The sequence below is a fragment of the Vespa mandarinia genome, chromosome 20 (genome assembly GCF_050613455.1).
Source record: "Vespa mandarinia isolate Hongniang chromosome 20, ASM5061345v1, whole genome shotgun sequence".
Lineage (NCBI taxonomy): Eukaryota > Metazoa > Arthropoda > Insecta > Hymenoptera > Vespidae > Vespa > Vespa mandarinia.
Window position 1 is genome coordinate 3,714,507 of NC_140829.1, and position 25,110 is coordinate 3,739,616.

The following is a 25,110-nucleotide window of genomic DNA, read 5'->3' on the forward strand; positions in this document are numbered from 1 at the left end:
TCTAGATACAGAAAAAAAAAATTTCAAATTAATATACTATGCTTTAATACAATTTAAATACACGCATTATGTATGTATTTATTTGTTTATAAACGCACTCCACTCATTATCTGTAAAATGTACCAATGTTATACCTTGTTTGTTTGTTCCTCGAAAATGATCCTTTTTATTATTTATATATATATATATGTAAATATATGCGTGTTTGTATGTGTGTGTGTGTCTTATTTACATGCAATTTTCATGTGATCAAATTTTTTTTTTTTTTTTTTTTTTTTTAACAAATATCTACACAATGATTAAATTTTTATTGAGCAAGATCACACGTTATAAAAAAAATACAGCTGTTATATTTATAAAAAATTACAAATATTACAACAATAATAATAATTTAATAATGATAAGATTCTAAGAAAGAAGAATAGATAGAGAGAGAAATTTAGTCCTTTTGAAAACAATGTAAAAATATTAGTCTGGATATCGATATGATTTATTTTTAAACAAATCATTTCTCATGATTATAAATTGCTCTTCCTTATCGTATTCCATTCGAATCTTTGTGCACCTATTGGAATTCTTTGCATTCCTAAATTCTCATCGATGTTGAAATAATTGTATTCATTCGCATTTTTTTCCAAAGGTTCCCATAAAACGGGAATAAGTTCTGTAGTAGTTGGTGTGGGATTTCTACGGGGCGATTGTAATAATCCTTTAGTCGACAATATTCCATGCAAAAATATATACATGCATATCTGTCTGTGTATGTGTGTGTGTCTTTATGTTTATAGGGATGTTGGTATAAAGAAATAAATTGGAAGATACGTTACCCTGTCTTAGCAAAATCGGTCCACAATTGCGTAAAATATTCCATTATTTTATAATCTTTTGTACCAGGACTATGTGGTTTCAAGGATAAATATTCTTGAAATTTCCCATAGAACATATAAAACAATTCATCGCCATGCGTAGGTCCTAGTATAAAAAAAAAATATGAAACGATTTATGTATAATGTGTGTTTTCATATACACTTAAAAAGATAAAAGTTTCTCCATATTTCTCTTTTATTTTTCTTTATTTTTTTCTTTTATTTCTTTTTTTTTTTTTTTACCTGGTATCTGTATGAACATGGCCGTCTTCATAAAGGTAGCATTTGTGGAGTCATAAGAGAACTTGTATAAGTACACCGGATATTTATTTATCTTCTGCAAGGTTCGTGCTAATTCAAAAATATGATGAAGAAACAATACGTCTCCTAAAAAGTGCATTACATTTTTGGAAAGATCGGCGCTGAACAATTTTTCACCAAAATACAAACGTTCAAAATCATTTATCGTGATATTTTTGTCTTGAAGCTTTTTCGCGATATATGGCGATATTAAATCCTAAAGTGGGTTTTAATTGACGAATTCTTTCGAAAATAGTCGCTGTAGATGAAAAACATTCGTTAATGAAATTGTATGAGCGTTTTAGTTTTAGTCGTTCAAGTATTTTAAACGGATTATCAATAATTTGTAATAATAATATAAACTAAATCAATATCTCAATTCTTAATTGTTAAATGCTTGTAATATAAACTGTAGCGAAATTCTTTTTTCTTTCTCTTTCTCTCTATCGACGATAATAAACATCATCAACTTACATGAGATTTTATGAACACCCATAAAAAAGGATCCTTCCATACCGTTGAACCCTAACATGAACGGTACCTTAGTGCCAAGTTGCATAGCGACCTCCGGTGGTTGCGCTAAGAATGGATTCTTCGATTTGTAATCCACTCCTGGTAAAAACGGCGAGAACATCGTTAATTTATCCTAAAAAGTACATAACTTTCGTTTTTATTTATTTAAACGAAACGAACAACACTGTCCGCGTGATTCAATCGATAGAACCAAGATATATTATTTACCTCTGGTATTACATATGATTGATATTTGACAAGTTTTTTAACTTCCACTTTTCTTAGAAAATCAACGACAGCTTCTGGATCGCACGATTCGAAATCTAACATAGATGATAACTGATAACCGTATCTTCTTGGTTCGTCGGATGTATAAGCCCAACTGTTTATGGCTGTGCCGCTTTGCGCTATAGCCTTGTGAAATAATCCTGAAGGAGCAAAAAGAAAAAGATAAAGAAACGAAAAAAGAAAGAAAGAAAAAAGGGATATCGGTAAAGACGAGATTTTCAAAAATGTGGATGTTGTCTACGGAATATGTATCCAATTTCTGATACGCGATATGGAAAGAAAAAAAAAACGTATAGGACAAAAAAGGATCAAAAAACGCATTTATATAAAATTAATTCAATTTTTTTGTTCTTGTGAATATTATCGTTTCAAATTTTTTCACCGTTTTAAAGATATGATCCCAGGTAGAAACGCAATTAAATCAAAATGAATAAAAATCTACCTTCTGCCAACGGTGATATTGTTAAATAATGAACAGAGGCTGCTCCAGCGCTTCCACCAAATATAGTTACGTTCTGAGGATCATCACCGAATACTTCGATATTTTCTCTGACCCAGCGTAATGCCATTACTTGGTCCTTTAAGCCTTGATTTCCCGGTGCAACCTCATGTTCCAAATTAAGAAATCCTAAAGCATGTCTTCCTTAAGATAAATATCTAACTATGCACGAAATAATACAGATTACAGAGTTTTCTTGTTTTCTGTAAAATCATTGTGACGTTCTCTTTTTGTTCCTTTTTTTCCTCTTTCGTTTTTATCAGAAAGAAAAAGAGAGAGAGAGAGAGAGGGTGAGAGAGAAAGAGAGGGAGAGAGAGAGAGAGAGAGATAGAGAGTGAGAGAGAGAAGGGAAAAGAACAAAAATTGCAATTATAAATTTTAATTAGAAAGAAGGAACGTTCGTTTTTTCTAGAATTTTAAAATACCGCTTAAATATTTATGCGAATATAATTAGAATTATAATTAATAATATTATAATTAGAATTGTAATTATAATGTTATCGAACAGAAATAATGTTCGTTTTTACTTACCTAATACACCTAATCTATAATTGAACGTAACGAGTATGATGTCCTTTCGAATGATGTAATCAGGACTGCACATGTCATCGTTTCCTGATCCCAAATAAAAGCCACCACAATGAATCCATACCATTACCGGCAGTTTCGCAAACATCTCGATTCTTTTTGACTTATAAACGTTTAGATAGAGACAATCATCGCTACCTATTACCTTACCACTCGTAGTTAATTGCATGGAAATATTACCGAATTTCGAACCATCCCTTATTCCGTTCCATCCTTCCGCTGGTAGTGGATCCTAGTGATTCGTTCTTTATTAAAAAAATTTAATATATTAAGTAAATATTAAATATATATAACTACTTATAATATTAATAATAAAATAAATAAGAAATTAAATTTATATTAAATATAAATATTAAAATTAGAAATGTATATATGTATATATTCATACAAAATGATAATTAAAATAGAATGAATATACAATGTTCAAGAGACATTGCATTTTTTTCTATATACAACAATTATGGAAGAATTATTTCGGAATGTTAAATGAATTAAATCCAAAATTTTCGATATATATATTTCATTTGATATGTATATATTCTATTGAAAATATTTCTCTTGGATTTTAATATTTTTTGATTTTACAATAGTGGTAATGTTAGTGACCAATGATCCGATATTATCAACGTTTGTTCGTAAGAAAAATGATACATAATTTTTTTTCCCTTTTTTCTTACTTTTTTTTATTTCTTTTTTTTTTGCGAATTAAAAAGAAGAAGAGACATTGATTGAGATGAGTTCATTTCAATTAAATATTAAATACCTGAAATCTAAGCTCGCCGATCGGTGGTTTCGCATAAGGTATTCCTCGAAATGCCAAATAATTATCATTATTACTGCAAACGTTATACTTAATGACACCTTGAATTTTTCCCTGTTTGAGACATAGCACAGGTCCTTGTTGTCGGCGATCCATATATTTGTTCATATAATGAAAATATTGTTCTACATATTGATGTATAGCTATGTATATATATTTGTATATATAAAAAAAAAATATTCGCACAATCATCATAGACATGAAAAAGATGAAAAATAATAATATAAGAGACCTGTATCTGATCAACAGTCCGAGAGTCACTGGGTTTCTCTTTTTTGCCTTCGTATTTATGTACACGATGTTTCGATTAAGTGGGGAAAGATGAAATAGTAAGTGGGGATGAACAGAAAGTAAAGGGGATCTCATTTTGACCTAAGGGTTTTCATTATCAAAAGTTGATTTGAATATTATTTATGTCAAGTAATTATGATAAACATAAATGAAAAGATAAGAAAAAAGATTGGAAAAATATATACATTTATGTATCTGTACAATATTATTAAAAATTATTTAATATATTGTTTTGTTTTTGTTTTTGTTCTTCTTTGTTTTTTTTTTTTTTTTAATATATGATTATAATATATAATAATTTCATTATTAATAATAATGTAACTATAAAGCGAATTTATTTATGACAATTGTATTATTATCGATTTTTGATGAAGATTTTGTTTCATCGTACGAAGATCTCATCTGGTACGCCTAGAACACGAAGATGCATACATAAACCATAAGACATCTTTGCTTTTTAAGTTTTTTATACTACATAAAAAATGAATTAATATGTATCAAGCGTTTATAGATTTTTCATCAGTATAATGCACTTACATATTCATTCGTTGTTAATAAAAAAAAACATGTATTTTAAATTGTAAGTAGCTTATTAATAGATAATCATATATAGATATTGATTTAAATCATACATATATATATATATATATATATATATATATATATATATATATGATATATATAATTTAGATGTTTTAGAATTTTTTTTCCTTTATATTTTTTTTTTTCATAAAATAAATTATTATTTGACAGATAAAAGTATATATAATGTATGACCTCTTTATCATAAATCGTACTATTCTGACTATATAATTTTATTCTTGTCTCGGAATATTTTGTTTTTTAATTATTATTATTATTTCTGTAGCGAAGAGAAATACGATAATTTTTCTATTTTATTTATTATTCTTTTTTTCTTCTTTTTTTTTTCTTTTTCTATTCATTTTCGCGTAGGAGTCATGGTTACGCATGTCGGATGCGTATCGTACTTATGCGTAATAAAATTTTAACGTTCATATTAAATTTTCTTAAAATGCTTAATTTCTGTAATAATTACAATTTTCTTTCCTTTTTTTAAGATGATATTTTACACTTATTCTAATGGTGATGTATTTGTTTTATTAAAACAAATTGCTGATTCCAGAATAGTTATGTCTCGATAATTTTGCGGGTGATGACCCATTGCCTTCCGCTTAATTTCGACAGATTATAGATATTACGAAATTTATAAGATAATGTAGTCTAGAAACTCATTTTTGGCCGTTACATTGATATTTTCTAACACTAAAACAAAAGCTTTGTCGTTTTGATTTATCTTACAGGAATAAATTATCAATTACAGGAATAAATTATCAATGCTATCCATATATAATTGCTATAATTGGTCTTATTTATTTCGCTTACGTTCGAAGCACTATCTCCTTCGTCGGCATATAACATCTCCATTCTGTTATGTAATTCATTTCGTATGTGCCATTTGCCGAATTTTTTGAATATAACCGATGGGTCTCTGTCATTGGTTAATCGATTGACAGAATACAAAGTAAAGTAGCTGTGACGTTGATTAGATATCGAACAAATTCTTTTTTTAAACTTCCTTGTATGATTTTAAAAAGAGCATCGCTTTTTTCTCAACTAAATAATATAGCAGATATTTCAACATCTGATTTGTATTATATTTGCTTCTATCATTTGCCATTAATTTTGGGAATATAATATCCAAGCGATAGGTGTCTATCAGTTTGAAGTGCGACATATTTATAAATAACGTTGGCTTCTCTAGGAACGTTTCTTTGGCGTTTTTAAGGAACATACCAGCGGACTTAATCTTAAGTTTAATTTAGAGTGGATTAGTTTCGTATCTTTTAAAAATCTCGTTTCGAAATAAGGCGTCATTAAACTCATAGTGACTATTTTTCTAGAAAACAAAAAAAAAACTTCAAATTATTATACTATACTTTAATAAAATGTAAATACAGGCATTATATATTTATTTATTTATTTATTTATTTATAAACGCACATCATTCATTGCCTGTGAAGTGAACCTATGTAATACCTTATTTGTTTGTTCTTCGAAAATTATCCTTTTTATTATATATATATATATATATATGCGTGTTTGTGTGTTTGTCTGTCTCATTTACATGAAATTTTCATATGTGATCAAATTTTTTTTTAACAAATATCTACACAATCATTAAATTTTTATTGAGCAAGATCACTCGTTATAAAAAAAATACAGCTATTATATTTATAAAAGATTACAAATATTACAACAATAATAATAATTTAATAATGATAGGATTCTAAGAAAGAAGAATAGATAGAGAAAGAAATTTAGTCCAATTAAAAACAATGTAAAAATTTTAGTCTAGATATCGATATGATTTAATTTTAAGCAAATCATTTCTCATGATTATAAATTTCTCTTCCTTATCGTATTCCATTCGAATCTTTGTGCACCTATTGGAATTCTTTCCATTCCTAAATTCTCATCGATGTTGAAATAATTGTATTCGTTCGCATTTTTTTCCAAAGGTTCCCATAAAACGGGAATAAGTTCTGTGGTAGTCGGTGTGGGATTTCTACGGGACGATTGTAATAATCGTTTAGTCGACAATATTCCATGCAAAAATATATACATGCATATCTGTCTGTGTATGTGTGTGTGTCTTTATGTTTATAGGGATGTGGTTATAAAGAAATAAATTAGAAGATACTTTACCCTGTCTTAGCAAAATCAGTCCACAATTGCGTAAAATATTCCATTATTTTGTAATCTTTTGTCCCAGGACTATGCGGTTTGAATAATAAATATTTCTTTAATTTTCCATAGAACATATAAAACAATTCGTCGCTATGCGTAGGTCCTAGTATAAAAAAAGATATGAAACGATTTATGTATAATGTGTGTTTTCATATACACTTAAAAAGATAAAAGTTTCTCCATATTTCTCTTTTATTTTTCTTTATTATTTTCTTTTATTTCTTTTTTTTTCTTACCTGGTATCTGAATGCACATGGCCCTCTTCATAAAGGTAGCATTTGTGGAGTCATAAGAGAACTTGTATAAGTACACCGGATATTTATTTATCTTCGCCAAGATTCGTGCTAATTCAAAAATATGATAATAGAACATTAAGTCTCCTAGAAAATACATAATATTTTCGGAGGATTCATCGTTGAAGGATTTTTCACCGAAATACAAACGTTCCAAATCATTTATCGTGGTATTTTTTTCTTTTAGCTTTTTCACGAGATATGGCGGTATTAAATCCTTGATAGTGGCTTTAAATTGACGAATTCTTTTCAAAATAATCGCTGTAGATGAAAAACATTCGTTAATGAAATTATATGAGCGCTTTAGTTTTATTCGTTCAAGTATTTTAAACGGATTATCAATAATTTGTAATAATAATATAGACTAAATCAATATCTCGATACTTAATTGTTAAATGCTTGTAATATAAACTGTAGCGAAATTTTTTTTTCTCTCTCTTTCTCTCTATCGACGATAATAAACATCACCGACTTACATGAGTTTTTATGAATACCCATAAAAAAGGATCCTTCTATACCGTTGAACCCAAACATGAACGGTACCTTAGTGCCAAGTTGCATAGCGATCTCCGGTGGTTGCGCTAAGAATGGATTCTTCGATTTGTAATCCACTCCTGGTGAAAACGCCGTGTACACCGTCAATTTATCCTAAAAAGTACATAACTTTCGTTTTTATTTATTTAAACGAAACGAACAACAATGTCCGCGTGATTCAATCGATAGAACCAAGATATATTATTTACCTCTGGTATTACATATGATTGATATTTGACGAGCTTCTTAACCTCCACCTTTCGTAGAAAATCAACGATGGCTTTTGGATCGAACGATTTGAAACCTAACATTGCTGATAACTGATAAGCATATCTTCTTGATTCGTCGGATGCGCTAGCCCAACTATTCGTTGCTAAGCCGCTTTGCGCTATAGCCTTGTGAAATAATCCTAAAAGAGCGAAAAAAAAATGAAAAAAATAAAGAAATGAAAAAAAAGAAAGAAAGAAAAAACTGATACCGGCAAGACGAGATTTTTAGGAATGTGGATTGCTTACGTTTTGTGCTCAATTTCTGATACGCGATATGGAAAGAAAAAGAAAAAACGCATAGAACAAAAAAAGAATCAAAATCGCATTTATATAAAATTAATTCAATTTTTTTGTACTTGTAAATATCATCGTTTCAAATTTTTTCACCATTTTAAAGATATGACCCAGGTAGAAACGCAATTAAATCAAAATGAATAAAAATCTACATTCTGCCAACGGTGATATTGTTAAATAATGAACAGAGGCTGCTCCAGCGCTTCCACCAAATATAGTTACGTTCTGAGGATCACCACCGAATACTTCGATATTTTCTCTGACCCAGCGTAATGCCATTACTTGGTCCTTTAAGCCTTGATTTCCCGGTGCAACCTCATGTTCCAAATTAAGAAATCCTAAAGCATGTTTTCCTTAAGATAAATATGTAACTATGCACGAAATAATACAGATTACAGAGTTTTCTTGTTTTCTGTAAAATCATTGTGACGTTCTCTTTTTGTTCCTTTTTTTCCTCTTTCGTTTTTATCAGAAAGAAAAAGAGAGAGAGAGAGAGAGGGTGAGAGAGAAAGAGAGGGAGAGAGAGAGAGAGAGATAGGGAGTGAGAGAGAGAAGGGAAAAGAATAAAAATTGCAATTATAAATTTTAATTAGAAAGAAGGAACGTTCCTTTTTTCTTGAATTTTAAAATACCGCTTAAATATTTATGAGAATATAATTAAAATTGTAATTATAATGTTATCGAACAGAAATAATGTTCGTTTTTATTTACCTAATACACTTAATCTATAATTGAACGTAACGAGTATGATGTCCTTTCGAATGATATAATCAGGACTATACATGTCATCGTTTCCTGATCCCAAATAAAAGCCACCACAATGAATCCATACCATTACCGGCAGTTTCGCAAACATCTCGATTCTTTTTGACTTATAAACGTTTAGATAGAGACAATCATCGCTACCTATTACCTTACCACTCGTAGTTAATTGGATGGAAATATTACCGAATTTCGAACCATCCCTTATTCCGTTCCATCCTTCCGCTGGTAGTGGATCCTAATGATTCGTTCTTTATTAAAAAAATTTAATATATTAAATAAATATTAAATATAGACAACTACTTATAATATTAATAATAAAATAAATAAGAAATTAAATTTATATTAAATATAAACATTATAATTATAAATGTATATATGTATATATTCATACAAAATGATAATTAAAATAGAATGAATATACAATGTTCAAGAGACATTGCATTTTTTTCTATATACAACAATTATGGAAGAATTATTTCGGAATGTTAAATGAATTAAATCCAAAATTTTCGATATACATATTTCATTTGATATGTATATATTCTATTGAAAATATTTCTCTTGGATTTTAATATTTTTTGATTTTACAATAGTGGTCATGTTAGTGGCCAATGATCCGATATTATCAACGTTTGTTCGTAAGAAAAATGATACATAATTTTTTTTCCCTTTTTTCTTACTTTTTTTTATTTCTTTTTTTTTTTGCGAACTAAAAAGAAGAAGAGACATTGATTGAGATGAGTTCATTTCAATTAAATATTAAATACCTGAAATCTAAGCTCGCCGATCGGTGGTTTCGCATAAGGTATTCCTCGAAATGCCAAATAATTATCATTATTACTGCAAACGTTATACTTAATGACACCTTGAATTTTTCCCTGTTTGAGACATAGCACAGGTCCTTGTTGTCGGCGATCCATATATTTGGTCATATAATGCATATATTGTTCTACATATTTATATATAGCTCTGTATATATATTTATATATATAAGAAAAAAAAATTCGCACAATCATCATAGACATGAAGAAGATGAAAAATAATAATATAAGAGTCCTGTATCAACAGTCCGAGAGTCACTGGGTTTCTCTTTTTTGACGTCGTATTTATGTACACGATGTTCGATTAGGTGGGGAAAGATGAAATAATAAGTGGGGATTAACAGAAAGTAAAAGAAACGTCATTTTGTTCTAATCCTCTTTTCTACAATAAATGAATTGGAATATTATTTGTCTCAAATAATTATGATAAACGTAAATGAAGAAAAGAGTAAAATGATTAAGAAAATATATACATTTATGTACGTATTCATATATGTAGTCTTTTGCCTTCCGCTGATACACTGGCGTGACGTATGCTTGCCACTGATTATCGGTCGCTGTTATGTACGTGACGTTTTTTCGCCAAGAATGGTGCTTCATATCAACGTTTGTATGGGTAGACATGCTTTTGCAAAGCAACATTTGACGATCAGGGAACATAGGTTTCCGCCTACAACGTTCCTCTGCATTTTGGAAAATGTTTTCAAAATTATCATACTAAAAAAAACTATGAATCCTAGGAGTTAAATTTTTTAAGTAAAATGTTTTAGTACTAATTAAAAAATATAAGACTATGGAATAAAAATAGTGTAACAATTATTTTAGTGCCTTCTTTAATATTAATTATATTTCAACTACTTATGTTGCGAAAAATTGCATAAATATCACCGTTGGCGAACAGTAGAACCTGAGTGAATCTCGCCGGCGGAAACGTAACGGCCCTTCGATAAATGCGCGGCCGGCAAAGTGTAAAAAGTATATAATATATTATTTTGTTTTTGTTTTTTTTTGTTTGTTCCATGTTTTTTACTTTTTAATACATGATTATAATATATAATAATTTCATGATTAATAATAATGTAACGATAGGAAGAATTTATTTATGACATATTTTATGATTATCGATTCTTGATGAAAATTTTCTTTCATTGTACGAAGATCTTATCTAGTACGTCTAGAGCATGAAGATACATACATAAGTCATAAAACATATTTAATTTTCAACCTTTGTATATTAAAAAAATGAATTAATATGAATCAAACCCGTATCGGTTGGTTATAAAATATAGTGCATTTACATATTTATTTGTTGTTTATCGAAAGGAACATGATTTTGAAATTGTAAGTAGCATCTTATTCGAAAGTCGATATATATATATATATATATATATATATATATATAGTGTTTTATTAGAAATTAAAAATTTTTGTTTCTTTTATTTTATTCTTTTTTTCATACAAAATAAATTATTATTTGCCAGATAAAATATATAAAATGTATGACCACCTTATCATAAATCGTACTATTCTGACTATATAATATTATTCTTGTCTCGGAATATTTTGTTTTTTAATTATTATTATTATATTAATTAATTATTATTATTATATTAATTAATTATTATTATTATATTAATTAATTATTATTATTATATTTCTATATCGAAGAGAAATACAATATTTTTTCTATTTTATTTATTATTCTTTTTTTCTTCTTTTTTTCTTCTTTTTCTTTTCATTTTCGCGTAGGAGACATGGTTACGCATGTCGGATGCGTATCGTACTTATGCGTAATAAAATTGTAATGTTCATATTAAATTTTCTTAAAATGCTTAATTTCTGTAATAATTACAATTTTCTTCCCTTTTTTTAAGATGATATTTTACATTTATTCTAATGGTGATGTATTTGTTTTATTAAAACAAATTGCTGATTCCAGAATAGTTATGTCTCGATAATTTTGCCGGTGATGACCGAATGCCTTTCGCACAATTTCGTGAGATTATAGATATTGCGAAATTTTTTAAATAATGAAGTCTAAAAACTCGTTTTTGGCTCTTACATGTAGATTCCCTAACACTAAAAAAAACCATTGTCGTTTTGATTTATCTTACAGGAATAAATTATCTAGTACAGGAATAAATTCTCAATGCTATCCAATCCGTGCAAAAATTGGTCTTATTTATTTCGCTTACATTATTTATTTCGTAAGCACTATCTCCTTCGTCGGCATATAACATCTCCATTCTGTTATGTAATTCATATCTGTATGTAATTTTTGGAATATAACCGATGGGTCTCTTTCATTGGTTAATCGATTGACAGAATACAAAGTAAAGTATCTGTGACGTTGATTAAATATCGAACAAATTCTTTTTTTAAACTTCCTTGTATGATTTTAAAAAGAGCATCGCTTTCTTCTCAACTAAATAATATAGCAGATACTTCAACATCTGATTTGTATTAAATTTGCTTCTATCATTTGGCATTAATTTTGAGAATATAATATCCAAGGGATAGGTGTCTATCAGTTTGAAGTGCGACATATTTATAAATAACGTTGGCTTCTCTAGGAACGTTACTTTAGCGTTTTTAAGGAACATACCAGCGGACTTAATCTTGAGTTTAATTTAGGGTGGATTAGTTTCGTATCTTTTAAAAATCTCGGTTTGAAATAAGGTGTCATTAAACTCATAGGGACTATTTTTCTAGATACAGAAAAAAAAAATTTCAAATTAATATACTATACTTTAATACAATTTAAATACACGCATTATGTATGTATTTATTTGTTTATAAACGCACTCCACTCATTATCTGTAAAATGAACCAATGTTATACCTTGTTTGTTTGTTCCTCGAAAATGATCCTTTTTATTATTTATATATATATGTAAATATATGCGTGTTTGTATGTGTGTGTGTGTCTTATTTACATGCAATTTTCATGTGATCAATTTTTTTTTTTTTTTTTTTTTTTTTTTAACAAATATCTACACAATGATTAAATTTTTATTGAGCAAGATCACACGTTATAAAAAAAATACAGCTGGTATATTTATAAAAAATTACAAATATTACAACAATAATAATAATTTAATAATGATAAGATTCTAAGAAAGAAGAATAGATAGAGAGAGAAATTTAGTCCATTTAAAAACAATGTAAAAATATTAGTCTGGATATCGATATGATTTAATTTTAAACAAATCATTTCTCATGATTATAAATTGCTCTTCCTTATCGTATTCCATTCGAATCTTTGTGCACCTATTGGAATTCTTTCCATTCCTAAATTCTCATCGATGTTGAAATAATTGTATTCGTTCGCATTTTTTTCCAAAGGTTCCCATAAAACGGGAATAAGTTCTGTAGTAGTTGGTGTGGGATTTCTACGGGGCAATTGTAATAATCCTTTAGTCGACAATATTTCATACGAATATATATATATACATGTATATCTGTTTGTGTATGTGTGTGTGTGTGTTCATCGGGATGTGGGTATAAAGAAATAAATTGGAAGATACGTTACCCTGTCTTAGCAAAATCGGTCCACAATTGCGTAAAATATTCCATTATTTTATAATCTTTTGTACCAGGACTATGTGGTTTCAAGGATAAATATTCTTGAAATTTCCCATAGAACATATAAAATAATTCATCGCCATGCGTAGGTCCTAGTATAAAAAAAAATATGAAACGATTTATGTATAATGTGTGTTTTCATATACACTTAAAAAGATAAAAGTTTCTCCATATTTCTCTTTTATTTTTCTTTATTTTTTTCTTTTATTTCTTTTTTTTTTTTTTTTACCTGGTATCTGAATGCACATGGCCGTCTTCATAAAGGTAGCATTTGTGGAGTCATAAGAGAACTTGTATAAGTACACAGGATATTTATTTATCTTCTGCAAGGTTCGTGCTAATTCAAAAATATGATGAAGAAACAATACGTCTCCTAAAAAGTGCATTACATTTTTGGAAAGATCGACGCTGAACAATTTTTCACCAAAATACAAACGTTCAAAATCATTTATCGTGATATTTTTGTCTTGAAGCTTTTTCGCGAGATATGGCGATATTAAATCCTTGAAAGTGGCTTTTAATTGACGAATTCTTTCGAAAATAGTCGCTGTAGATGAAAAACATTCGTTAATGAAATTGTATGAGCGTTTTAGTTTTATTCGTTCAAGTATTTTAAACGGATTATCAATAATTTGTAATAATAATATAGATAAAATCATAATATAGATAATAATAATACAGATAAAATCAATATCTCGATTCTTAATTGTTAAATGCTTGTAATATAAACTGTAGCGAAATTCTTTTTTCTTTCTCTTTCTCTCTATCGACGATAATAAACATCACCAACTTACATGAGATTTTATGAACACCCATAAAAAAGGATCCTTCCATACCGTTGAACCCTAACATGAACGGTACCTTAGTGCCAAGTTGCATAGCGACCTCCGGTGGTTGCGCTAAGAATGGATTCTTCGATTTGTAATCCACTCCTGGTAAAAACGGCGAGAACATCGTTAATTTATCCTAAAAAGTACATAACTTCCGTTTTTATTTATTTAAACGAAACGAACAACACTGTCCGCGTGATTCAATCGATAGAACCAAGATATATTATTTACCTCTGGTATTACATATGATTGATATTTGACGAGTTTCTTAACATCCACTTTTCTTAGAAAATCAACGACAGCTTCTGGATCGCACGATTCGAAACCTAACATAGATGATAACTGATAACCGTATCTTCTTGGTTCGTCGGATGTATAAGCCCAACTGTTTATGGCTGTGCCGCTTTGCGCTATAGCCTTGTGAAATAATCCTGAAGGAGCAAAAAAAAAAGATAAAGAAACGAAAAAAGAAAGAAAGAAAAAAGGGATATCTGGAAAGACGAGATTTTCAAAAATGTGGATTTTGTCTACGGAATATGTGTCCAATTTCTGATACGCGATATGGAAAGAAAAAAAAAACGTATAGGACAAAAAAAGGATCAAAAAACGCATTTATATAAAATTAATTCAATTTTTTTGTTCTTGTGAATATCATCGTTTCAAATTTTTTCACCGTTTTAAATATATGACCCAGGTAGAAACGCAATTAAATCAAAATGAATAAAAATCTACCTTCTGCCAACGGTGATATTGTTAAATAATGAACCGAGGCTGCTCCAGCGCTTCCACCAAATATAGTTACGTTCTGAGGATCACCACCGAATACTTCGATATTATCTCTGACCCAACGTAATGCCATAACTTGGTCCTTTAAGCCTTGATTTCCCGGTGCAACTTCATGTTCCAAATTAAGAAATCCTAAAGCATGTCTTCCTTAAGATAGATATGTAACTATGCATGAAATAATACAGATTACAGAGTTTTCTTGTTTTCTGTAAAATCATTGTGACGTTCTCTTTTTGTTCCTTTTTTCCTCTTTCGTTTTTATCAGAAAGAAAAAGAGAGAGAGAGAGGGTGAGAGAGAAAGAGAGGGAGAGATAGAGAGAGAGAGAGAGAGAGAGAGAGAGAGAGAGAGAAAGAGAAGGAGAGAGAGAGAGAGAGATAGAAAGAGAAAGAGAGGGAGAGAGAGAGAGAGAGAGAGAAAGAGAGGGAGAGAGAGAGAGAGAGATAGATAGATAGATAGATAGAGAATAAGAATTGCAATTATAGATTTTAATTAGAAAGAAGGAACGTTCGTTTTTTCTTGAATTTTAAAATACCGCTTAAATATTTATGCGAATATAATTAGAATTGTAATTATAATGTTATCGAACAGAAATAATGTTCGTTTTTACTTACCTAATACACCTAATCTATAATTGAACGTAACGAGTATGATGTCCTTTCGAATGATATAATCAGGACTGCACATGGCATCGTTTCCTGATCCCAAATAAAAGCCACCACAATGAATCCATACCATTACCGGCAGTTTTACAGACATCTCGATTCTTTTTGACTTATAAACGTTTAGATAGAGACAATCATCGCTACCTATTACCTTACCACTCGTAGTTAATTGGATGGAAATATTACCGAATTTCGAACCATCCCTTATTCCGTTCCATCCTTCCGCTGGTAGTGGATCCTAGTGATTCGTTCTTTATTAAAAAAATTTAATATATTAAGTAAATATTAAATATATATAACTACTTATAATATTAATAATAAAATAAATAAGAAATTAAATTTATATTAAATATAAATATTAAAATTAGAAATGTATATATGTATATATTCATACAAAATGATAATTAAAATAGAATGAATATACAATGTTCAAGAGACATTGCATTTTTTTCTATATACAACAATTATGGAAGAATTATTTCGGAATGTTAAATGAATTAAATCCAAAATTTTCGATATATATATTTCATTTGATATGTATATATTCTATTGAAAATATTTCTCTTGGATTTTAATATTTTTTGATTTTACAATAGTGGTAATGTTAGTGATCAATGATCCGATATTATCAACGTTTGTTCGTAAGAAAAATGATACATAATTTTTTTTCCCTTTTTTCTTACTTTTTTTTATTTCTTTTTTTTTGCGAACTAAAAAGAAGAAGAGACATTGATTGAGATGAGTTCATTTCAATTAAATATTAAATACCTGAAATCTAAGCTCGCCGATCGGTGGTTTCGCATAAGGTATTCCTCGAAATGCCAAATAATTATCATTATTACTGCAAACGTTATACTTAATGACACCTTGAATTTTTCCCTGTTTGAGACATAGCACAGGTCCTTGTTGTTGGCGATCCATATATTTGGTCATATAATGCATATATTGTTCTACATATTTATATATAGCTATGTATATATATTTATATATATAAGAAAAAAAAATTCGCACAATCATCATAAACATGAAGAAGATGAAAAATAATAATATAAGAGACCTGTATCTGGTCAATAGCCCGAGAGTCACTGGGTTTCTCTTCTTTGTCGTCATATTTATGTACACGATATTTTATTAAGTGGGGAAAGAAGAAATTGTAAGTGGGGATGAACAGAAAGTAAAGGGGACCATATTTTGACATAGTGTTGTTCATTATCAAAAGTTGATTTGAATATTATTTATCTCAAGTAATTATGATAAACGTAAATGAAGAAATAAGAACAAAAATTGAAAAAATATATACATTTATGTATCTGCACAATATTATTAAAAATTATTTAATATATTGTTTTGTTTTTGTTTTTGTTTTTCTTTGTTTGTTTTTTTTTTATTTTTTAATATATGATTATTATATGTATAATAATTTCATTATTAATAATAATGTAACTATAGAACGAATTTATTTGTGACAATTGTATTATTATCGATTTTCGATGAAGATTTTGTTTCATCGTACGAAGATCTCATCTAGTACGCCTAGAACACGAAGATGCATACATAAGCCATATAACATCTTTGCTTTTTAAGTTTTTTATACTAAATAAAAAATGAATTAATATGTATCAAGCGTTTATCGATTTTTCATCAGTATAATGCACTTACATATTCATTCGTTGTTAATCGAAAAAAATATGTATTTGAAATTGTAAGTAGCTTATTAATAGATAATCATATATAGATATTGATTTTAATCATATATATATATATATATATTTATATATGATATATATGATTTAGATGTTTTAGAATTTTTTTTCCTTTATATTTTTTTTTTTTCATAGAAAATAAATTATTATTTGTCTATATATATAAAATAAATTATTATTTATCTATTAATAGATAATCATATATAGATATTGATTTTAATCATATATATATATATATATATTTATATATGATATATATGATTTAGATGTTTTAGAATTTTTTTTCCTTTATATTTTTTTTTTTTTCATAGAAAATAAATTATTATTTGCCAGACAAAAGTATATATAATGTATGACCTCTTTATCATAAATTGTACTATTCTGACTATATAATTTTATTTTTGTCTCGGAATATTTTGTTTTTTAATTATTATTATTATTATTTCTGTAGCGAAGAGAAATACGATATTTTTTCTATTTTATTTATTATTCTTTTTTTCTTCTTTTTTTTTTCTTTTTCTTTTCATTTTCGCGTAGGAGTCATGGTTACGCATGTCGGATGCGTATCATACTTATGCGTAATAAAATTTTAACGTTCATATTAAATTTTCTTAAAATGCTTATTTTCTGTAATAATTACAATTTTCTTCCCCTCTTTTTAAGATGATATTTGACATTTATTGTAATGGTAATGTATTTGTTTTATTAAAACAAATTGCTGATTCCAGAATAGTTATGTTTCGATAATTTCGCCGGTGATGATCCAATGCCTTCCGCTCAATTTCGACAGATTATAGATATTACAAAATTATTAAAATAATGTAGTCTAGAAACTCATTTTTGGCCATTACATTGATATTTTCTAACACTAAAACAAAAGCTTTGTCGTTTTGATTTATCTTACAGGAATAAATTATCAAGTACAGGAATAAATTATCAAGTACAGGAATAAATTATCAATGCTATCCAGTCCGCGCTATAATTGGTCTTATTTATTTCGCTTACATTCGTAAGCACTATCTCCTTCGTCGGCATATAACATCTCCATTCTGTTATGTAATTCATTTCGTATGTGCCTTTTGCCGAATTTTTGGAATATAACCGATGGGTCTCTGTCATTGTTTAATCGATTGACAGAATACAAAGTAAAGTAGCTGTGACGTTGATTAGATATCGAACAAATTCTTTTTTTAAACTTCCTTGTATGATTTTAAAAAGAGCATCGCTTTTTTCTCAACTAAATAATATAGCAGATACTTCAACATCTGATTTGTATTAAATTTGCTTCTATCATTTGGCATTAATTTTGAGAATATAATATCCAAGGGATAGGTGTCTATCAGTTTGAAGTGCGACATATTTATAAATAACGTTGGCTTCTCTAGGAACGTTACTTTAGCGTTTTTAAGGAACATACCAGCGGACTTAATCTTAAGTTTAATTTAGAGTGGATTAGTTTCGTATCTTTTAAAAATCTCGTTTCGAAATAAGGCGTCTTTAAACTCATAGTGACTATTTTTCTAGAAAACAGAAAAAAAAACTTCAAATTATTATACTATACTTTAATACTATTTAAATACAGGCATTATGTATTTATTTATTTATTTATTTATTTATTTATTTATTTATTTATTTATTTATTTATTTATAAACGCACATCATTCATTGTCTGTGAAGTGAACCTATATAATATCTTATTTGTTTGTTCTTCGAAAATTATCCTTTTTATTATTTATATCTATATATATATATGTATATATATATATATATATATATATATGCGTGTTTGTGTGTGTGCCTGTCTTATTTACATGAAATTTTCATATGTGATCAAATTTTTTTTTTAACAAATATCTACACAATCATTAAATTTTTATTGAGCAAGATCACTGGTTATAAAAAAAATACAGCTATTATATTTATAAAAGATTACAAATATTACAACAATAATAATAATTTAATAATGATAAGATTCTAAGAAAGAAGAATAGATAGAGAAAGAAATTTAGTCCAATTAAAAACAATGTAAAAATATTAGTCTGGATATCGATATGATTTAATTTTAAACAAAACATTTTTCATGATTATAACTTGTTCTTCGTTATCATATCCCATTCGAATCTCTGTGCACCTATTGGAATACTTTCCATTCGTAAATTCTCATCGATTTTGAAACAATTGTATTTGTTGGCATTCCTTTCCAAAGGTTCCCATAAAACGGGAATAAGTTCTGTGGTAGTCGGTGTGGGATTTCTACGGGACGATTGTAATAATCGTTTAGTCGACAATATTCCATGCAAATATATATACATGCATATCTGTCTGTGTATGTGTGTGTGTATGTGTGTTTATAGGGATGTGGGTATAAAGAAATAAATTGAAAGATACGTTACCCTGTCTTAGCAAAATCGGTCCACAATTGCGTAAAATATTCCATTATTTTGTAATCTTTTGTCCCAGGACTATGTGGTTTCAACGATAAATATTCTTGAAATTTCCCATAGAACATATAAAACAATTCATCGCCATGCGTAGCTCCTAGTATAATAAAAAAACAAAAATATGAAACGATAAAAAGATAAAAGTTTCTCTATGTTTTTCATTTTTTTTTTTTTTTTTTTTAACCTGATATCTGAATGTCCATGGATCTCTTCATAAAGGTAGTATTTGTGGACTCATAAGAGAACTTGTATAAGTACACCGGATATTTATTTATCTTCGGCAAGATTCGTGCTAATTCAAAAATATGATAAGTGAACATTAAGTCCCCTAAAAAATACATAATATTTTCAGAGGGTTCATCGTTGAATGATTTTTCACCGAAATACAAACGTTCCAAATCATTTATCGTGGTATTTTTTTCTTGGAGCTTTTTCGCGAAAGACGGCGATATTAAATCCTTGATGGTGGCTTCTAATCGACGACTTGTTCTCAACATACTCGCTAAATAGATGAAGAACATTCGTTAATGAAATTATACGAGGATTTTAGTTTTATTCGTTCAAGTATTTTAAACGAATTATCAATAATTTGTAATAATAATATATACTAAATCAATATCTCGATACTTAATTGTTAAATGCTTGTAATATAAACTGTAGCGAAATTTTCTCTCTCTCTCTCTCTCTCTCTATCGAAGATAATAAACATCTCGACTTACATGCGAATTTATTAGTACCCATAAAAAAGGATCCTTCCATACCGTTGAACCCTAACATGAACGGTACGTTAATACTAAGTTTCATAGCGATCTCCGGTGGTTGCGCTAAGAATGGATTCTTCGATTTGTAATCCACTCCTGGTAGAAACGCCGAGAACAATGTTAATTTTTCCTAAAGAATAAGTAATTTTCATTTTTGTTTATTTAAACGGAACGAACAACACTATCTGGGCGATTCAATCGATCGAATTGGAAAATTATTTACCTTCGAGGATGTTATATACGATTGATATTTGACGAGCTTCTTAACCTCCACCTTTCGTAGAAAATCAACGATGGCTTTTGGATCGAACGATTTGAAACCTAACATTGCTGATAACTGATAAGCATATCTTCTTGGTTCGTCGGATGCGCTAGCCCAACTATTCGTTGCTAAGCCGCTTTGCGCTATAGCCTTGTGAAATAATCCTGAAAGAGCGAAAAAAAAGTGAGAAAAATAAAGAAATGAAAAAAAAGAAAGAAAGAAAAAACGGATACCGGCAAGACGAGATTTTTAGGAATGTGGATCTTAAATGTCTTGCTTACGTATTGTGTTCAATTTCTGATACGCGATATGGAACGAAAAAGAAAAAACGTATAGGACAAAAAAAGTATAAAAAAACGCATTTATATAAAATTAATTCAATTTTTTTATACTTGTAAATATCATCGTTTCAAATTTTTTCACCGTTTTAAATATATGATCCCAGGTAGAAACGCAATTAAATCAAAATGAATAAAAATCTACCTTCTGCCAACGGTGATATTGTTAAATAATGAACCGAGGCTGCTCCAGCGCTTCCACCAAATATAGTTACGTTCTGAGGATCACCACCGAATACTTCGATATTATCTCTGACCCAACGTAATGCCATCACTTGGTCCTTTAAGCCTTGATTTCCCGGTGCAACCTCATGTTCCAGATTAAGAAATCCTAAAGGATGTCTTCATTAAAATAAATATGTAACTATGCACGAAATAATACGGATTACTGAGTTTTCTTGTTTTGCATATAATCATTGGAGTGTTTTATTTTTGTTTCTTTTTTCCTCTTTCGTTTTTATCAGAAAGAAAAAGAGAGAGAGTGAGAGAGAGAGAGAGAGAGAGTGAGTGAGAGAAAGAGAGAGAGAGATAGAGAGAGAGAGAGAGAGGGAGAGAGAGAGAGATAGAGAGAGAGAGATAGAGAGAGAGAGAGAGAGTGAGAGAGAGATAGAAGGGAAAAGAATAAAAATTGCAATTATAAATTTTAATTAGAAAAATGGAACGTTCATTTTTTTTTTTTGGTTTTTAAATACCATTTTGATATTTACGAGAATATAATTAGAATTGTAATTATAATGTTATCGAACAGAAATGATGTTCGTTTTTACTCACCTAATATACCTAATCTATAATTGATCGTAACAAGTATAACGTCCTTTCGAATGATATAATCAGGACTGTACATGTCATCGTTTCCTGATCCCAAATAAAAGCCACCTCCATGAATCCATACCATTACAGGCAGTTTTATAGACATCTCGATTCTTTCTGGCTTATAAACGTTTAGAAAGAGACAATCGTCGCTACCTATTACTTCACTAGTCATTGTATCAATTTGTATAGATATATTACCAAATTTCGAGCCATCCCTTATCCCATTCCATCCTTCCGCTGGTAATGGATCCTAGAGATTGGTTTGTTATTAAAAAAAAATTTAATATATTAAATAAATATTAAATAGCAATTATTTTAATATAATAGTAATTAATTAAATATTAAAAGCAATTTCTTATAATATTAATAATAAAATAAATAAAAAATAAAATTTATATTAAATATAAATATTAAAATTATATACGTATACATATCTGTTTATCAATTTATAAATATATATCCAGACAGTCATGTAAGTGCACTTCGATCGTAAGAATAAATTAAAACTTAGAATGAATGTGTATGCTTATAAAAAGAAGGAGAGAGAGAGAGAGAGAGAGAGAAAATCTATTTCTATTGAAAATATTTCTCTAGGATTTTGATATTTCTTGATATTAGAAATGTCATATTAATGACCGATGATTTGATATTATCAACGTTTATTTGTAAGAAAAGTTTATCTATATGTAATTTTTTGTTTCTTTTTTTCTTTTTTATTTTTTAGAAAAGTAAAAAGAAAACAAAAAACACATGAAATTCGTTTGAAGGAATTTATTTCAATTAAATATTAAATACCTTAAATCTAAGCTCGCCGATCGGTGGTTTCGCATAAGGTATTCCTCGAAATGCCAAATAATTGTCATTATTATTGCAAACGTTATTCTTAATGACACCTTGAATTTTTCCCTGTTTAAGAGACAACACAGGTCCTTGTTGTTGACGATCCATATATATATATATATATATATATATACTATATAATGTATGTATTTGTGTACGTATTTATGTAATATTCTATATGTATATATACACACGAAAAAAAATTCGCACAGTCGTAAAAAGAAGAAAAAGAAGAAGTAAAATAATAATATAAGAGGCCTGTATCCGGTCAGTAACAGCACTCGTTCTAGAGTCACTGCTGTGTTTCTCTACTTGCTTGTAATATTTATCGACACATCCGTCTAAGTGGGGAGAGATTGGTATGAAAGTAACGGGAACGTCATCTTGTGCCAATCCTATTCACTGCAAAGAACAGTTGAATAGACTTGAGTATTAATCTCAAGTAATTATGATAAGTGTAAATGAAGAAAAAAAAAAAAAAAAGATTAAGAAGATTTATACATTTATGTACGTATCTATGCAATATGTGATCTTATTAAAAATTATATGTTTTTGTTTCCTTTTTTTTTTTTTTAATTTTTTAATTTAATTTTTTTTTTTTTTTTTTTTTTTTAATATACAATTATAATATATAATTTCATGATTAATAATAATGTAATTTATTTATGACAATTATACAATTAATCGATCGTTGATGCAAATTTTCTTTCATTTTACGAAAACCTTTAGCATATTTAGATCATGAAGATACATAAATAAGTCATAAGACATCTTTGTCTTTTAAATTTTTTATACTAAAAAAAAAATGAATTAACATGGATCAAAAATATATATATATATATATATATATATATATATATATATATATATATATTTGACATGTGGTACATGCGGTGTAATGTACATTAAATAATTTTTACGATGCACTCGAGGATATGTAGTAAATATTGCCTCGTAAAAAAAAAAAAAAAAAGGAAAAAAAAAACTGACGAGAAGAAAGAAAGAAAAACCTAAGTTTCTCTATTGTCTCGAAGGAAACAAGAAAAAAACAATGGAAAAAAAAAAGAAAAGAAAAAAAAATAAAAGAACAGAAACGATTATTATTTCTAATATTATCTAAACGTAATGATCAAAGGCAGATTATCATCCATCGCGTTCTTTGTTATCTTTACGTTGAAACGTTAATTTGTTGCTCGGAGCGATTTGAAATCAATTTAAAAACTCGTTACATATTATTAGATTATATCTTTTAGATTAAAGTTATGGTTGGCAATCGTTGCCTCCCCCCCCCTCCCCCACCCCCATTTTATATATCTTTACCGGTCCATTGTATGATAATTTTTTTTTTCCTTTTAACGTTTCGATACAGTCGAAAATTGAAGTAAATACATATGCATATCTATATACGTGATAAAGATCTTTAATTAAAGCAATGTTCTATTTAGGATTGGAAGTAATGTATTACCCTAAATGAAATATATTCTATTCGTAATTGAAACGAATGGATCTTACTCGATGGTACTGTGCTTGATCTTTATTACTGAAATTAATTAAGCAGAACGTATCATCGCAGATACGCGACTGTTGTACTAAACACGTTGTTACTTATTACGAAGTTTCTCTTTCTCTCTCTCTCTCTCTCTCTCTCTCTCTCTCTCTCTCTCTCACTCTCTCTCTATTCATCCATTACTATGGGAATATTACGTGCAATAATTAATACATGCAAATTTCGATATTTATAGAAAATCGTATCAACAAAATAAAAATTTCATGCTTTATTAATCCGAATTTTATATATATATATATATATATATATATATATATATATATATATGTATATAATGGATATTATTCTTTTATAAAGAATATCATTTTTTATTTTTTTTCTATTTTATTATCGTAACTCTGTCTCTCTCTCTCTCTCTCTCTCTCTTTCTATAATTATTTCTATCTCCATCTTTATCAATTTTATCATTTTCTATTTATTAAGATAAAAGTGGAGTGTATATCGAAAAAATGAATGAAACAAAAAAAATGTATTATTTATTAAAATAATATTCATTAATAAAAAAGTGAAAATATGAATCGTTCGAATGTTGTTACGATAACACGTTAATTATTAAATTAATTAAACGGTGATCGTATATCGGGATAGGTATAAAAAAAAAAAAAATATCGA

General features: G+C 28.2%; 5 protein-coding genes across 9 annotated transcripts in view; 1 reads left to right on the forward strand and 4 right to left on the reverse strand.

The window, feature by feature from the left end:
- Dh31-R (Diuretic hormone 31 Receptor) overlaps window positions 1–25,110 on the forward strand; it is a 133,503-nt gene that overhangs the window by 80,007 nt on the left and 28,386 nt on the right. The gene's annotated exons all lie outside the window — the stretch shown is intronic.
- LOC146872368 (juvenile hormone esterase-like) lies at window positions 439–4,111 on the reverse strand. The gene is given in 8 exon segments (XM_085663091.1): window positions 439–687; window positions 828–972; window positions 1,110–1,383; window positions 1,564–1,827; window positions 1,920–2,107; window positions 2,410–2,595; window positions 2,998–3,286; window positions 3,818–4,111. Coding segments are annotated over 8 exon segments (1,773 nt in total). The 5' UTR covers window positions 4,076–4,111; the 3' UTR covers window positions 439–518.
- On the reverse strand, window positions 6,465–10,138 carry LOC118448233 (carboxylic ester hydrolase-like). The gene is given in 8 exon segments (XM_035881262.2): window positions 6,465–6,752; window positions 6,893–7,037; window positions 7,171–7,488; window positions 7,704–7,875; window positions 7,971–8,170; window positions 8,477–8,662; window positions 9,036–9,324; window positions 9,857–10,138. Coding segments are annotated over 8 exon segments (1,737 nt in total). The 5' UTR covers window positions 10,115–10,138; the 3' UTR covers window positions 6,465–6,583.
- LOC118448222 (juvenile hormone esterase-like) lies at window positions 12,904–16,845 on the reverse strand. 2 transcript variants are annotated; one of them, XM_085663088.1, is made up of 8 exons: window positions 16,542–16,845; window positions 15,723–16,011; window positions 15,057–15,242; window positions 14,556–14,755; window positions 14,289–14,460; window positions 13,724–14,041; window positions 13,442–13,586; window positions 12,904–13,301 (listed from the first exon to the last, which is right to left on the reverse strand). In XM_085663088.1, the coding sequence occupies exons 1-8, from the start codon at window positions 16,797–16,799 to the stop codon at window positions 13,133–13,135; spliced, it is 1,737 nt and encodes a 578-aa protein (XP_085519214.1). In that variant the 5' UTR covers window positions 16,800–16,845; the 3' UTR covers window positions 12,904–13,132. The 2 variants fall into 2 exon arrangements, with proteins under 2 accessions (XP_085519214.1, XP_085519213.1); XM_085663087.1 differs by having other exon boundaries at window positions 15,057–15,257.
- On the reverse strand, window positions 19,356–23,216 carry LOC118448227 (juvenile hormone esterase-like). Its single transcript, XM_035881241.2, has 8 exons — window positions 22,887–23,216; window positions 22,050–22,341; window positions 21,424–21,609; window positions 20,902–21,104; window positions 20,637–20,808; window positions 20,102–20,419; window positions 19,870–20,014; window positions 19,356–19,729 (listed from the first exon to the last, which is right to left on the reverse strand). The coding sequence occupies exons 1-8, from the start codon at window positions 23,037–23,039 to the stop codon at window positions 19,561–19,563; spliced, it is 1,638 nt and encodes a 545-aa protein (XP_035737134.2). The 5' UTR covers window positions 23,040–23,216; the 3' UTR covers window positions 19,356–19,560.